Genomic DNA, 16,377 nt, shown 5'->3' on the forward strand with positions numbered 1-16,377 from the left:
ATATATATATATATATATATATATATATATATATATATATATATATATATATATATCCTTTATGAATTATTTATATTTAGTTAAGCTCTTATTTGGAGTTTCACCTCCACACAACCACAAAATGCACATATATATCAATCATAAAAATAATAGTAACTCTTATTTTTCGCGTCACATCCATATTATGAACCAATGAACATGATTCCCAGCAACAAAACTAACATAAATGGTCTCTGACTTACACTGACACAACAATAACAATAAAAAAAAAAATGAAATAAATAATTAGTCATGTGGATTGTTTTAATAGTAGTATCCTAAAAAAAAAAAAAAAAAAAAAAAAAACCTTTCCCTGCTTACATGCAAACCTTGGCCGCTTATTTTCGACTTCCAGCAGGAACGTGACAGCGTGTCAGTCAACACAGCTGGAGACCTGCGCTCCCTTTGTCAAGACGTCGGTGACAACAACAATGACCTGGATGCGATTTCACACATTTGACCAAAAAACACAAGACAACAAGGAGTTAAAAGAAAGGTACCTGTGGTGCTGGTCGTGGCAGAGAATAGGGCGCGATCAGTAGATGCCTGTCTTCTTCCCCCTCCTGCTGTTATTTAGTTATTAAACCTCAGTTTCTCAGTTCATTTGTCAGTCGGAGCGTCTTAGAATCCTTGTAACAAGTTAGGCCTGCACGCCCCCTAAAACAACACAAGTAACATCCAGCGACGGTCCTTTATTCGGCAAGAGCGTGCTTTCCTAGACCTGAATGTTGTTTTTCCCCCCCACTACTCTTTCCTTACAGATGCTCCGTATTTATCTCTCTATTTGTGGTTTTTAAAATAACAAATCTAGAATAAAAAATTTTTTTTTAAAAAGAAAAACAGAAAAAAATAAACAAACAAATCTCTTACTAAACAGTCTCGTGACAGATTAATATTTAGACTTCCTTCAGCAGACCGTGGGGAATTGGCAGTCTGGTTGGCTGTCCTCTCCTCTCCCTGTATGTGTGTCTGTACTCCTTTGACGTCGTAAGCCGGTGTCTCCCTCCCTGTCCATCTCAGCTTCATCCCTCCCCTGGGCTGTTTGAGCCGTGATGTCTGCCGCCAGGGACCGTCGCCAAACTACCAGCTCCGTCACCGCGAGAAAGATGACAGGTTAAAAATGGAGGAAAACAAAGACACTTACATAATTATTAAACACTCTTGTACTTTCCCTTCATTTCTTTAGACACTTATCTAGTAAATTATGTCTTTTATTCATGTTTTGACTCGAATCTGTCATGCTGGAGGTCTGAATACTAACCTTTATTAAGATTCATAACGCTAATTACTGCCCCCTATAGGCGGAGGGAAATACAACACACATATCGGAGCAGGTTTCATTCTCAAGTGTTTTCTTTGGCAGTAAAAGCCACTCTAATCTTGACTTATTTTATTTGTTAATTTCCTCTCTTGTTTATTTATTTTTTGTTTCATTGCATTCTCCAATAATATCTTCTTGGTTTCTTTGCCAAAACAACCAGTGTGTTGATAGCCAGTTACTGGCATGACATGCAATGCCACAGAGCAAAAAGTAGCAGTCATCTGGTCATCTAGGCTGGAACACAAAGTTATGTTGTCCAGTTTCGGAGTCTACAGGGCAATGATAGCCCCACAAATGTGCAGAGTTTTACAAGTCAGAAACATAAAGATTAATTACTTATGTCTTATTCTGACCAAATTGTGGCGTCTGCCTATAAGTACTCACTCAGCACTGCTGATTTACTCTTAATCATTGCCTATAAAACCTTGAAATATGACTTGGTTAATTGAATTACCTGGCTAATAGTATATAGTTTGAAGTCAGAAAATCCTCATAAGAGGGGTATGAGAAAATATGCTGCAATAGCCCACAGCACTTCTAAACATGAACATGTCCTAGATGGGATTTCAAGAACATAATATATCACCATGTTGTTTTTATTTCTGAGTTACATTTAGTTAATTACATGATACTTTCACACAATCACTTTAGGCCTTTTTCATGGACAGAAATAAAACGGATATATTCTTTAAAGAAAAGCTTTTATCACCTTCACGGACACAATTTTACTACATACCTCAGTTTCCTGTAAACACAACATGTCATGATGAAACTGTCTCTTTGTGGTTTGGTTTAGAGAGAAAAGGATTCGTAATCATGAGTTTAGTGATGGCAAGCAATCAGATCATTTTACAAGATCATTTATTGGGATGCCAGATAATTGTAAACATTATATACCCTGCATTTATCAAACAAATGTGGGATTTCATCAGAGCTATCAGAATTAAACCATTTATGCAGACATGATCTTTTCCTAAATTAGCACCTTCAAATTTTTATTGCAACATTGATACACATGCATCATTAAAAATCTGACCTGTCAGTGCTTTGTCACAGTGGTGATCTGAATCCATTATAAACAACTTTATCCTGTTTGTTTATGAAGATTTTGACAGTTTTCCAACCATTACGATGATTGGCTGCAAGATGACTCATTTGACATATCACACATATCACCGCAGTAATGGCGGTAATCATCTACCTGTTATCTTGGTGGTTGTGGATAAAAAATTTTGATACATACTGAGCTATGAAGTAATAGCTGACTGCAACTCAAGTTTTTTTTTGTTTTGGTTTTGTTTTTGTTTTGTTTTGTTTTTTTTGCTTTTTTACACCTGCTACAGGTTCAAGCCTCAGCTCAGGGGAGGTTCAAACAGCGGCCTTTCTGTGTGGACTTTTCATGTTCTCCCTATTATGCATGGGTATCTCTGGGTACTCCAGCTTCCTCCCACTGTCTAAAATTTTCCCTATGAGTGAATGTGAGAGTGTGCAGTTGTTTGTCTCTGTGTGTGTCGGCCCTGTGATGGACTGGCTATTTGTCCAGAGTGTACCCTGCCTTTTGCCTGCTAATTGCTGGTATAGGCTTCAGCATCCTGCAACCCTAAATTGGACTAAGCAGTATCGAAAATGAATAGATGGACATTTTTCCCCTCTACATTTAATGATTTTTATCAAGCCTCACCAAAGGATTACTTTTATTTATACTGTGCTCTTTCATACAGTTATATGCAAAAGACTAGAGACAATTCTAGAGGTTCACTCTTAACAAATCAGTCATTACACATAGTACATACTTTCCAACAGATAAATGTTTCCAATCACATTCAACCAGACATTTTACTACCTTAGTACACAAAAACATTCATGAAAGTTTTTAGATCGTGTGTAAAGTCTGCACAATTCTGGTAGCAACTAAGACACACCAGTCATTAAAATAATAATAATAATAAAAAAAAACATTTTTAAAAATAAAAAAAATTATATGTTCCCTTAAAATGAAAATATGTGTAAGCTCATTTTCAAACCTACACCAGCATGAAAAGGGGGTTAAATTTTTAAAGAAAGGGGAACATGACAGAAAAAAAGGAGGGCAGGAAATATTTTCCTTTTTCATGTGGACAATAAAAAGCAGACACTCCCTGACATAAAGAGCTTCAAATCCGCCTTTTGTTCTCGCCGTGGAGCTCGCCATGGTCCTGAAATGCAATGCCTTAACTCATGTCACATCATCAGGGATGCAATATGACCTCTCTGCTGGGACGGAGAGGGCATGTCTTCCATAAGTGTGTTTGTAAAATTTATATTCCACAAAACACACACACACACACATACCCACACGCCCTCTCTGAAATTTCGGCAGCATGTAAACAATGAGCCCACATGACAGCAGGCTGCACACACCCGACATGCGCACACGACGGCACTTCAAAGCAGTCACGATCTGAACCTGTTTGGCTCAAATAGCGGCAGAAACATTATGGTGATTATTTTAAGCAAACCTCTGGGCACAAATCTCTCTGCGGGCTCACCATTAATTCCTTTATTTCCGACGCTAGAATATCTCCGGCTTGTCTCGGATGTTAAGACTGCCATCTGCCATCAGTCACTAAATCCTATCTGCCTCCCGCCCCTAAACGCCACCATAATCTTACAGTGCAGGTGTGGTGAAGGCTCAAACTGAAACTTGAGTTGATCAGGGGTTTTAAAAAAAAAAAGGAAGAAGAAAAGAAAAAAAAAAGACTAAATAAATTCTTAGCGAATGTGATTTGTGTTATTTTCACAATGGATGGCAGATTGTAGCCAACGACGACATCTGGTGACAGACTAAACGCATATGATGACGCCAGCCAGAAGGATGTTAATATTAAATAAGATCACATGCTAAGACTTGAAAAAACAGATGCATCTGTGGGTTTACATGGGGATTTTTTGCTTTTAACATTAATGCCACTATTCGGACTAAATACTTCAGGGAGAGTATGCAAAAAAACTACTTTTATGTTCTGATATGACCAAGAGAAGGGGGGAAATGTGTACATTGTTTAAATTCCTTTAATATTAATGATACACTATCATATGACTATTTATATTGGCTGTTGGTTATATATTGTTTGACTGGTTAGCTATAAACAGATTTCTGATTTTAATTAGAACATTAATCTTCAGATTGTTAAAATATATCTGAAGGAATCTTGTTTGTTTAACATTAACTGATGATTATGCTTTTATTTCAACAATTACTTCATAAGGAAATATAATGACCTGGCATGCACATTAGCTGGTTTTTAACATGAAGCTGGATTTATGTTCATGTTTTGCATCTCATGACTAGCTGGAATAAAATTATTTTTATTCATGAGAACAAGCACAGGTCTGTAGAGCAAAGTCACGGGTTAGAATAAAGTTATACCTAATAGAGATCTAGCTAATTTGGTTTTATATCAATTCAATTATGAGGTAATTGTGAATTTATTTGACCAAGAAGATTTAATAACTTGGGTCTCTTTGGACAAGAGAAGCTGGTTAGAAATTAGAACTCTTCATCCAGCTTTCATAAGCTCCATTTTATTTTACTAGACAGTGACACTGAGGTCTGAGGGCCTATCTAATATTTTGCGATAGACACGAAGCACCACAAATAGCACATCCATTACACATATAAAGAATTTTTTCCTTAAAATATGGCTCACATTAACCTTGAGCAGGACAGTGGAGTCAGTGTGAGCATTGCTGGACACACAGATCCAGTCGACACGGGGCTTAAATCTGCTGGCTGTTAAGACCAGCTCATTCTGGTTACAACTGATGCATACAGCACTTGCCATAACTCAGATTAAGCCTGGCTGATGATCTTTGGCCTATGTCTGTCAGACACAACAACTGTTAGCGCCAACAGCAGTAAGTGACAGCAGAGGCCCAGATTAGGTCCAAATGTATCTACAATCTGTGTTTAGTAAATATGGTACCAGGTAGTGCCATAAATAAAACACCTTTAAAAAAATGTTTCTTTGTAAAACATAAGTCTCTCCAGGGAAGGTTTCAGAATTATGGAATACTGTGCAAAGGTCTTAAGTTGTTCTTTATTTCTGGCTTTCAAGAGTCATGCTTTATGTTTTAAAGTGGTCCTCTGCAATATTTCTCTGAGCTTTCTGAGGCTTTTATCTGGACATTGGCTGTCCTCCACAACTTAATTTCTGTCTAGTCATTGTATAATTTTCATACGAATGCAAGATATTTTAAATTTTGCTTTTATTCAATGTGGGGTGGTTGAAACGCCTGACACTGACACTAACTCTGCAAAATGAACCAGTATTGTGTATCTACATATAATTTTTAAAAAAAATCAACTTGTATAGCTGCATTCTTGCTAACGCAGCTTGTCAAAGACTCGAACCTGTAACCAATTGTTAGCTGAATCGATGAAAAATTCTAAAGATAACACAGTTTGACAGATACAAAATAGATTCTGAAATGACAGTCGATGAGCTGTAACTGAAATATAGGACAGAAAAAAGAAAATGAGAGGTCTGGTCTTTCTTTTGACAGTTCACTGAAGCCTGAAAGGTCTATGTGCGAAGGTGGCTGGTAAGCAGATAAAAATAAGGCTGCTGCATGCTAAATGATGAAAGAACTGGACCTGGGTTAACAGCTCTTATGGTGTGATGACTCAGACCTCAACATTAATGAAGCAGTGTGGGATCATCTTGACAGAGTACATAACAAAAGGCAGCCATCATCCAAAGAAGAGCTTTAGAGAGTTCTTGAATAAACCCGGGAAACTATTTCTGAAGACTATTTAAAGAAATGACAAGAAAAATATGTAATGGGGGTTAAAAAAAAAATCACAGGTGTTGAATAAATTCATAAAAATAAAAGAGGTATATTTATCTTAAAATGTAATAACTTCATCACAATTAATCATCTTATTTTACCAGCAAACCTTTCAATAAAATGTCAATAAATCAAAGTAAAAAAATAATTTATAATTTTTTTTAAAAATACTATCACAAAAGTCCATTAAAAAGCCTGAAAACACACTTAATGGATACACACATTGTACCAGAACACTAATCACAACGTCAGGTGTATATTGCAAGTCAATCAAAAGACAACAAAATTCTCTTTATTTCAGTAGAAAAAATACTTTATTTCAACCAAAAACACACATTCAGTTGCTGTTGAACCTGTTGCTGTATAAACCTGACTTTACTTACTGCAGTTTTCTGTCCTGTTCTCCATCGTTTCTAGCCAAACACACACCTAAACACCCAAAGAAAGAGACGCAGTTTCAACATTTTACTTTCCCCCTGCCTGTATCGATTGTTTTCATGCCTTGCTGGTGGCACTTACTGTCATTTCTGAAGCATAGCAGTGCGCGCTCACCCAGCTGCGGCCGCGCGCAGCGTTCATAACAGACCGTGAAGAGCCATCACCAGGAGCGGAACGGGATTCAAAGAGCCTCGCCCTCCCCACTTCCACCAGTTAACATGTGGGAAAGGTTTCCATCACATCAGACACATCAAAGTGGCTCCAGATCCCTGAGGAAGAGGAACAGGAGGAAGGAGGGAGGGGATGTAACATGAAGCACCAACGTTAAAATTCAAGGAAAGCAGATCTGTGCAAGTGTAACCTGCATTATGTGTCACTTTGTCAACCAGTAAACACAGATTAAATAATTATAAAGGCGCACTAGAAGACTTATGGTACAATAAACAAAGCCCCCGAGATTTAAAAAAAAAAAAAAAAAAAAGCTGCTAACACATCCTGAGTGTGACAGTAGATAAACGCTGCATAATTTAGTTATCTGCTTTAATTCCATCTTTGAAGCAGCAGCTGCTTATTTGACAAAGTGGCATCCTTATAAAATGATCCTGGAAAGATCTACTGACACCTGGCGACGGCGGCTTCACCTGACCTCTCTGCACAGGATTTTTCAGGTTTTTACAGCTGCATGTTGCTTACAAATCTATTTTTCTTTACTTTTATCTGATCTAATGCCAGATTTCCCTCCTACAGTTATCTTTTTCTAACCCCCAAAATGCCAAAGTAGCAGCATCAAGTACATGAAACAGGCCATGTCTCCAGAGAGCGGTCCAAAACCTCCCCTGCGCGATGAATCTTTGTATTTAAAAAAAAAAAAAGTTTTATTAAAGGGGGAGGGGGGGGGGGGGGGGGGGGGGGGGGGGTGTTTAGCTTGGAAACAACTCACTGAGCTAAAGAGGATGTGTTCAGTCAGATTACAGAGCAAGCATGCACTGAACAGTTTGCTGGCGAAGTATTTCTCGGCTATTTGCAGATCTTCCAACATGCAGAAAAAGATCAATTTACTCCCATCATAAACTCTGGTTCCTATTAAACATTTTTTTCATTTACTGTATGCCTTATCTCTAACCTCTAACCTCTAACCCCAAGCTACGACCCTTTGAATTCTTGGCATCTAAATTTAATTTTTTTTTAAAAAATTCAGTACCTGAAGGATTAGAGAGCTACAATATTTCACAAAACCACCTGGGATGTCATGTATATATCTCATCTGGGAGAAATCTGTTTTTTTTTTTGTGTGTGTTTTTTGTTTAGTATGACCACAGGAAAGTGATTTTAACAATTTAAAGTCCGTCACGTGTTTCTTTATTGTGCCAAGGTAGAAAATGAAGCTCAACTAGAGCTCCAGACTAGTTTATGAGGTTTATTTTGCCATAAGAGGATTAGTTAACACCATAAACATGTAGGGACCTTGGGTATTTCCCCTACTACCTCAAGCTCACTCTACCTTTGAAATCAATTTAAGCACTTCTAAAATAAAATTGACTTCATATCAATTTCCTTTTCACACTTCAAGTTAAATGCTCTAAAAAGCAACAATCTCCTGGAGATATGGCAAGAAAATCCAAAGTATTTTAAGCTCAATCCAGTAAAACGCTGCAAGCAAGAACTTCAAGCTGAAAATTCAACAGGTTTAAAACATAATGGAACGAGTACAGACTCCTTTAAAAGTATAAATAAATTCTAGTCTCCACATCGGATCAAGACATACAGCCAAATATTCTTAAAATAGTAAGCACATGCAAACAGGGCTAATAAAAAACAGTTGTCTTCTACGGCTACCTGCAAACTATTTTGCCAAGTGTCCTGCTTTGCTGGACCAGGCGTGTTTCAACTTCTTTATGTGCTAAAGTACAGAAAAATTCAAAACGAGCATCCAGCTCTAGTCCTCAAGGGCTGCAATCATGCAGCCTTTCCATGTGTCCCTGCTCCAACACACCTGTCTCAAATTAATCAGTCATTGTGCAAAGCTTCATTGGCTGTTGGATCCATTTAAGGTAAGCCAGGCGTGTTGAAGCTGGGATACATGGAAAACTTAACGGACAACAACATTTGAGGACCGACTTAGGACATCCCTGATCTAAAACCTGCAGGATTGTGGATCTTTAGGACCAATTAGACATCTCTCAACAAAAACATGCAGGGCTGTGGGTCCTTAAGACAAAACTGGTAAAAACTGGGACATAAGGTGCCTAAACGGTACAAAATCACTGGAGTTTATTCAGCTTGGCGAACAAATACTCCAAACATACACACTGTACTGCCCCTTTAACTTCATTATGAAATCCCTTTTTTTTTTCTTTTTTTCTTTTTTTTTAGAGAGAGAGCAAGCAGGACTTAAATACGTTTGTGAATAACTTTAAAAGTTTCTAAAGTAGGATCCTCAAATGTTTTTTTAAGGTCATTGTCCTGTAGGTTTTAAATGCTTCCCCAGTTCAACACAACCGGTTTAAATGAAAAATCTGCACAATGACTAAGTGGGTTGAAGCAGATAAGCATCTAAAGCCTATAGCACAGTGTTAGAGGACCAGAGTTTGAGATCTCTGTCCTGAAGAGTATTTTTATTTGTTTAATAAAAAATAAAAAAAAAAATAAAAAAAAAAAAAAAAGAGATTAACGTGGATATTTTTTCATTAAAGCTAATTTAATAAACTGCACCTAAATTTATCGTTTGCATCTGGAAAAAAAAAAAGCAAAAGCAGTTCAGGACGGTGGTGCAACAGTCCAAAGATCACAGGAAAGAAAGTAAACAACACACTTTTCAAACTCAGATTTTTATTAGTCAATACAAGGAAATAAAACTGAAGACGAATATCTTCATCTCCTCCAGAAATATACTTCTGCGCCGGCGTCAGAGGCTTCATAAAAAAACACAAAGAAAAAAAAAAAACCTCCTCACACTCCTCACACGCTCTATTCATCTACACTTCTGACTTTCTTGAAGGAACTCAACGAGACGTAAAACCATCATTGGAGATATGTTGCGCACTGGTGGAGACGGCTTCGCCTCACAAATAGGACATTTGGGGTTGGAACAATGAAAAATAATAGACCAAAAATGCTGCTGTAAAAGCAACAGAAGTTCTGCATCATACACTCAGGTTTTCTTATCCCAAATAGAAAGTAATTGGATATTTTCCTGAAAGCCGCAGGGATAAGACTGGTGTGTAAGAGAAGCAGTCAAAACTGCTCAGCGTGAAACTAAATAACAGTCGAAACATTTTCGTTACCTTTGTAGCAAAAATAACTATCTTCAAACTGAACGTGGGATTTCAAAAAGAAAAAAATCAAAACACTTGGGAACGGTGTGGGACTATTTAACGAACATTTGACTGCGTGAACATCTGAATTTCATGCACTCACACTGACTTATAGCAAACTGATGCTTATTAACATTTAATGCAATGTTTCATACTGGAACAAATAACACAAAAAGTGAATTTATATATCCACCTCTTATTTTCTTTATTCTTCGGTCTTCACTCTTCAGCCTTCTTAGAGTCTCCGTGAGCTTTTTGTCTGCTGTTGTCCTCAACCCTCTAAACATCCTGTAGTCTTCTGGTAACTTCTTCTGAGCCACTCTTCCTTGATTCCCACACCAAGTTTTGCGCTTGCATTGGGACTCATGTTCAATCATTGATTTTCAAAGACTTCTTGCAGCGAAGTACAGATGTCAACATTCATGAACCAGCTAATCTGCCCTCCCTTCATGACATACAGTCAGTTTTCAGGCGCAATATTCTGTCAGTATCGTGGGGGTAGAAAGGGTCTTTTAGGTGGGAAAACTGGACCCCCTCCTCTTAAACCTGGACGCTTGCCCCTTAATCTTGGATCTGGACCAAGGAAACGAGGGAATGGTGGACGAGGTGGTCCTCTGGGGTGTTGGTGGTGTGCCGGGTGAGGGGGCCGATGTGGCGGTCGCATAACAGGATGAGGTGGTGGTCGCCTTGGTGTGTATTGCAAAGGAGGGGGGCTTTGCTGATGGTAGTTATGGGCATAGTAAGGATCGCTTGAGGGTGAAAGTGGAGGAGTTATACGCCCCCGAACTCTGGGGAATGGATGTGGAGGACTGCCTGGTCGGAAATATGAATCATTTGGGGGGTAGAAATTATCTTCATTGAAGGGATGGGCATTAACTTGCTCATCGTGGTAAAATCTGACATCCTCCCGGTAACGCTCGTCATCTGGGTGAGGAGGTAAAAACTCAGGGTGTTGTGGATAATGTGGCTCAGCGTTATAGGGCGAGTCGTTTGGAGGCAACACAGACTTGTGCTGATGGTCATGGACCACCATGCCACTGATGAGGCTGTCCCGTCTGTTTCCAATCAACCCCCCAACGTCTATGCTGGGGCCTGGCTGCTGCTTTGGGGGAATCATCCCACTGTTCATTGAGGGTGGTGGGCCGTCAAAAGTAAGAGGGGGAGGTGGTAACTTCGGGACAGGAGGAAGCACACTTCCAAAGAAAGGAGAGGCTGCAGTGCCCCCCGGCTGCTGGGAAGCAAACTCTTGTGGTTCCTGAGTTTGCCCTGCTGGGTAGGAGTAAAGATCTAAAGTCTTGTCCTCTCTAGCGCCTCCGGGCACGGACGTATTGTAGCCACTGGGCTGCTGAGTGCTTCCCTGTGGGTAACTATCGCCATACCAATTTTGTTCATTCGTCCCTTGATAGCCACTAACTATATGTGTGTTGCTGCCTGGAGGTCTTTCTCCAGGCAGCGGTTCCCCCGTGTGAGCAGATATCGGCTGGTAATGTGCAGCTGGTGTAGTGATCCCATGCTCTGACATCTCATGTGCAGCATGTGGGTTCGGCTGGTAGGCCTGCCCATTCTGAGTCGCACCTGGCTGTAGGTGAGCTTGCTGCTGGGGAGTGTTAGAGTTCTGCAAGATGTTCTTCTTTAAGGTTTTAGGAGCCGTTTTAGCAGTTTCACCTCTAAACACCTGATCTGTGGTGGAAGCAAATGGGAGAACTGCTTGCTCATCCATGATCTCATCTTGTGTTGGGGTTCCTCCCCCCTCATCCCGCACTGGGGTCCCATCCTGTGTTTCTGTGCCAGTTACTGGGATGAAATGATCACGTCCTAGAGATGGGTTTGTAGAAAAACCCAGGTCAAATGTACTGAAAGCAGGGTTTCCCTGCAGGAAACTATGAATTTTAGACTCTAAGCTTGCAGAAGAAACAGACTGTTCTGATTCTGTAGTCAAGTCCATGTCTCTGTGGAGAGCCTGGACCAAAGCAGACGCTTTGTTGGAAGTCTCAGGAGATGCTTGAGTACTTGAGCTTTGTTGTACAATAGAGTTTGAAGAGGAAGGCACAGGTGCTACAAAGGAGAGAGAAGAGCTCTGAGAGGGTGCTGCTGATGCAGATGTGGATGAGGGAGAGGGAGTAATCTTGCCTGTACTGGAGGTTTCTGGGACAACAGTTGCAGCCGAGCTGCTCAGGAAAGAAGTGATGCCTAAGTGACAAAAAGAAAATTACATAAAGGTGTTTTAGGAATGTTTCTTCTATTGTAGAATAAACAACAAACTAAAAAAAAAAATTTAAAAAAAAATTCCTTGTTCTCACCCTCAAGGCTGCTTTTGCCTTGGACTTTTGATAGAGCACTGAGGAGGTCTGCAGGACTCACATCCACCTTGGAGAGGATGTTGACCAGTGAGCTGGGGTCTGGTGTGGCCATTGAGATGACAGGTGTGGACTTCACAGAGGAGACGACAGGGGCAGTTGTGTGAGGACTCGCTACTCCCGTTGCTGAAACACAGAAAGTTCACTTATCCTTTGAAGCCCAATAAAGCAACTTCTTACTAACCATTGTTAGGAGCATCACTGCTGCATAATTAACTGCTTACATTCAAAAGAAATCAATCAGACTTCATTTTCATGTTGTAGACACAGTCTAACTAAACTTTTCAAAGTTAGATCTTTCACAGCAGATGACAAGAAAAAGAAACTGAACCAAGCCATGAAAAAACCACATCAGTCAGAGCAGTTACAATAAACAGAATAGTCACCAGCACTCACCTGTTTGCTTCATGACTGAGCTAAAATTGTTGAGGATGGAGCCAATTTTACCCATGTCAACACTGTCCAGAGCAGCTGTAGAAGCAACAGGGAGTGGGACCTTTAGGATCGGAGACTCTGCGGTCACTGATGGTTCGCTTTTTGTTGGGACTGCAGTGGACACCTCTGGTAGGGGCACAGATTCAATCTGCTCCTCAACTGAAGTGAAAGCAACAAAGCAAGAGATGTGACTTCTGAGTAATGACGCAGATAGGTGTTAAGTCAGCTACTTTGTTATTGCACTGCAATGCATTTAACTGTGGCTCATATTAAATTAAAGCTGGGGTAAGTAATCTTTCTCAGACTTTTTTGTTTTTACTCTGGGTGAAGTGGCTCCCCGTCCTGATAGTAGACTATACATTTTGTAATCATGAGAAATATAGTTAGACCCCTCAGTTTACTGTAAATCTGTAAAAACTTTGACCAATCAAAACATTTGGGGTGAATCTTATATTTCTTATATTTTGTAAACTTCTTCTCCTGGCTCTCCTTCTCCCGCTCCCCCTCCAGTAGCACATACCTGATAGCCACAACCTACATAAAAATAGTGTGTTAGGATGAAAATACAAAGTAGTGACGAAGAAACTCGGAAGGCTGAGAAAATGCAGGAAGGATTTCCCCGACCCAGCTCGGTTTATTTGCCTCCTCCCACTAAACAGCCAAGAAAGAGAAAATTGTTGGTGGAAAAAGTCGCGAACTAGAAAAGCATTCAGAGAAAGCAAACCTCCGCCAAGGCCTTTAAAGAATTCCTGGATCCAAACGGTGATCTGGCTCACCACCTAAATTAAATCAGTTCTTCCTTTTCACATTTCCAACAACTCGCAAACATTTAATTAAAATCCGTCCATTACTTTTTGAGTTATCTTGAACACAAACAGATAAAAACATAACCTCCTTGGTGGTAAGATAAAAGCCTTGGATCACGTAAAGAGCAACGCCAGAAGGGGAGGAGCCAAGACAGGGTGCCACTTTCACATCTTCCTAACTCCCCAACATTACCTACCCCAGCTTTAACTTTAATCGTCATAATAAATGCCTTAAAACATTCCTGAATTTGATCAAATCCACAGATGTGTATCAGCTACAGAACACAGGTATGAGGACAAACATTGCAACTACTCCCAATTAGATTTGAACAATAAAAAACTACAGTTTTCCACAAATACAAATGCAGGAAAAAAGCTCACCTATGATCCCGCCACTGTCCACTTCTTCATCAGACAGCTCCATGTCTTCTATTTCACGATTGTCATTCTCCCCGAGATTCAGCATGTGTTTGGGCGTTCCTCCCGGTGAGGACAGCGGGCTTGGTGCTGGTGGCTCTGCTTCATCATCCATAGCAGAACCGTCAAGATCTGGATCAGGATGGGCCATTTCCAATCCGTGAAAAGGGGACTCTGACCCTGTTGGAGATGGAGCATCTGCAGACGGCGAGGGGATGGGTGACTCATCCAGGTCTGGTAAGGCAGCCTTCAAGGCATCCAGCTTTCGCTTCAGATGGGACACCCGATTTGCAAATGTTTGGTAGGCCTAAAGAGAACACACATTCCATTCTCCTTTAGTAGTCCACCATTTATTTTGTTACTGTTTAATGCACAATGCAGCCTGAACCATGCATTGCCTCTTTCATTTTATTTATTTGTTTTACATAAAGGTGTGTCTAATGTATGTATGACATAAAACCCATGTCTAAAAGTCTAAAAGATAAAAAGAAATTATGATTTTCAAATTGTTTCATATCTAAAAAAAAACTGAAAAAGACATGCCAAATATTGGAAGCAAGAATTTTTATTGATTTTTGGGAAATTCAAGGCCATTTAAAAAATGCTTGGTTTTCTCTGTCTTTATGACAGATGAGTTTAACTGCCGGTTGACGGATGGAAAAACTTTGCTTCCTGTCTTACGAGAGGGTTACAATGTCAGGAATAATTTTATTGGCTACACAATACAAAAAAATTCATTTAATTTTTTTTTTTTTACTTAAATGCATCACACCATTGTGGATGCTGGTTTTGAAATACAGAGGTTGGCTGTCATTTTTGGCATCCTAGTTAAAAGCACACATTGGGACGGTACGAAGATGTGCAAAGAGGTCAGAGTGGATGTGACATGTTGGACTAACATGGACTAACATTTTCAGAGCACAACCACTTTGAGAAAAGAGTTGCACTAGTCTGCTAAAGCCCTAAAACCTTAAAAAAAAAAAAAAAAAAAAAAAAAAAAAAAAAGGTGTTTGGTTGATTTTTTTGTTGTTGTAACAATCCCTATTGTCATTTATCTTTACTGTTGGTAATCCAGTTTATTTCTTATTTAAACAGTGCACCATTTTTAATGTCGTCAATTGGATTCGATGATTCAAGTCTGGAGGAATAAATGTGTTATTCATTTCACAAAAGGGACAGCCACAACAGCCTGGCACATCCTCCTTATGCTGGTTACCAGTTTCAATTTGCCTTGTAACACAGGTCCTATTAAGATCAGTCAAATTTAGTGAATACTAGAAGCAACTGCTGCAACATTAGCTTTACCTGGACGCAAGGAGTGGGTTCAATGAACATTTTTAGATGTAGAATATGCTGCAATTTTACTTTAATAGGTAACAGCATGAGGTCAATAATTTACAAAAAATGTTCAAGCTCTTAAATATGTTTTATGAATTCTTTTAAAACAGAGAAACAATTTGTTTCAATGGACAGAAAACCATTACATTATATGGATTTTTAAAACCAAATGTTAGATTGGGGGTGTCCAGCTGCAGTCATCACAGGCCACAATCTTGCAGTATTTCTATGTATCTAGCTTCAACACACCAGACTCAAACTAATAACCCACTGAGCAGAGCTTCATTGGCTGTTTAATCCATTTACTGTATGTCAGGTGTGTTGGAGCAAGGATACAGCCAAAACCTGCAGAACACTGGCCCTCAAGGATGGAAATTTTAAACCTGTGTCTTTGGTCATAGTTTGCTAAAGAAACATCTGACATTTAATTATTTTCATACTTACATTAGCAACAATCTTCACCTCCTTATACTGCATCTCATAGAAGATATCTGCATTGCTGAGAGCTTCCATGAGTGAAGGACCTATTTTACTTTGTTTCTCAAAGAATTTCACAAACTCGTGCAGCTGTGCACTTCCTTCCTCAAAGTCCCGGGAGAACTTCTTTCCTCCTGCTTTATCTGTAAGAGTTGAAAATTAATTTGGAAAGATTGCAAGAAAGAGAAAAATACACACACAACAAATTCTTCACTAATGCTGAACTAACTTTATATCCCACTTGTGTAAAGTAGACAGTAAAGCAGTAAAGGTTTGACTGCATCATGTACCTTTGAGTTTCTTGAGGGCATCAGAACTGAAGATGTCAACCCTCATAGCAGCCAGCTGTTTCTCTCTGAGGTCAACCTCCTCCAGAGATCTCTTGTACTTGGACAGCTGCTCCATCAGTGCCTGGGGCTAAAGCAGAGGGAAGTCAGTCATGTCAGAACAAACAGATTTTGAATAAAGGAAACAAAGATGGCTCCTCTGCTCCTGTGTAAATGATGCAGTTGAGTTAGGGTGTACTTAAAGTCATGCTTACCACAAACTCAGCAACAACTTTAGACCGTAGATCTGCTTTAGACTCGACAGGAGCTTTAAAATAA

At 39.5% G+C, this 16,377-nt stretch overlaps 1 protein-coding gene across 2 annotated transcripts in view; it reads right to left on the minus strand.

The window, feature by feature from the left end:
* Positions 1-6,545: 6,545 nt before the first annotated feature.
* rprd2a (regulation of nuclear pre-mRNA domain containing 2a) overlaps positions 6,546-16,377 on the minus strand; it is a 23,886-nt gene continuing 14,054 nt past the window's right edge. Inside the window, exons 4-12 of one of the 2 annotated variants that reach the window (XR_013771729.1) lie at positions 16,314-16,366; positions 16,063-16,189; positions 15,740-15,915; positions 13,922-14,264; positions 12,696-12,893; positions 12,243-12,425; positions 10,136-12,132; positions 6,710-6,897; positions 6,546-6,619 (exon numbers count right to left, since the gene is read on the minus strand). Coding sequence is in view for 1 of the 2 variants with exons in the window: in XM_079259072.1 (XP_079115198.1) it covers positions 10,427-12,132; positions 12,243-12,425; positions 12,696-12,893; positions 13,922-14,264; positions 15,740-15,915; positions 16,063-16,189; positions 16,314-16,366 (2,786 nt within the window). In the remaining variant the exon portion in view is untranslated. Of the gene's footprint in view, positions 6,620-6,709; positions 6,898-9,534; positions 12,133-12,242; positions 12,426-12,695; positions 12,894-13,921; positions 14,265-15,739; positions 15,916-16,062; positions 16,190-16,313; positions 16,367-16,377 lie in introns of those variants that run through there. The other variant, XM_079259072.1, reaches the window with a different exon arrangement.

Source organism: Telmatherina bonti (assembly GCF_933228915.1).
Source record: "Telmatherina bonti genome assembly, chromosome: 19".
Classification (NCBI taxonomy): domain Eukaryota; kingdom Metazoa; phylum Chordata; class Actinopteri; order Atheriniformes; family Telmatherinidae; genus Telmatherina; species Telmatherina bonti.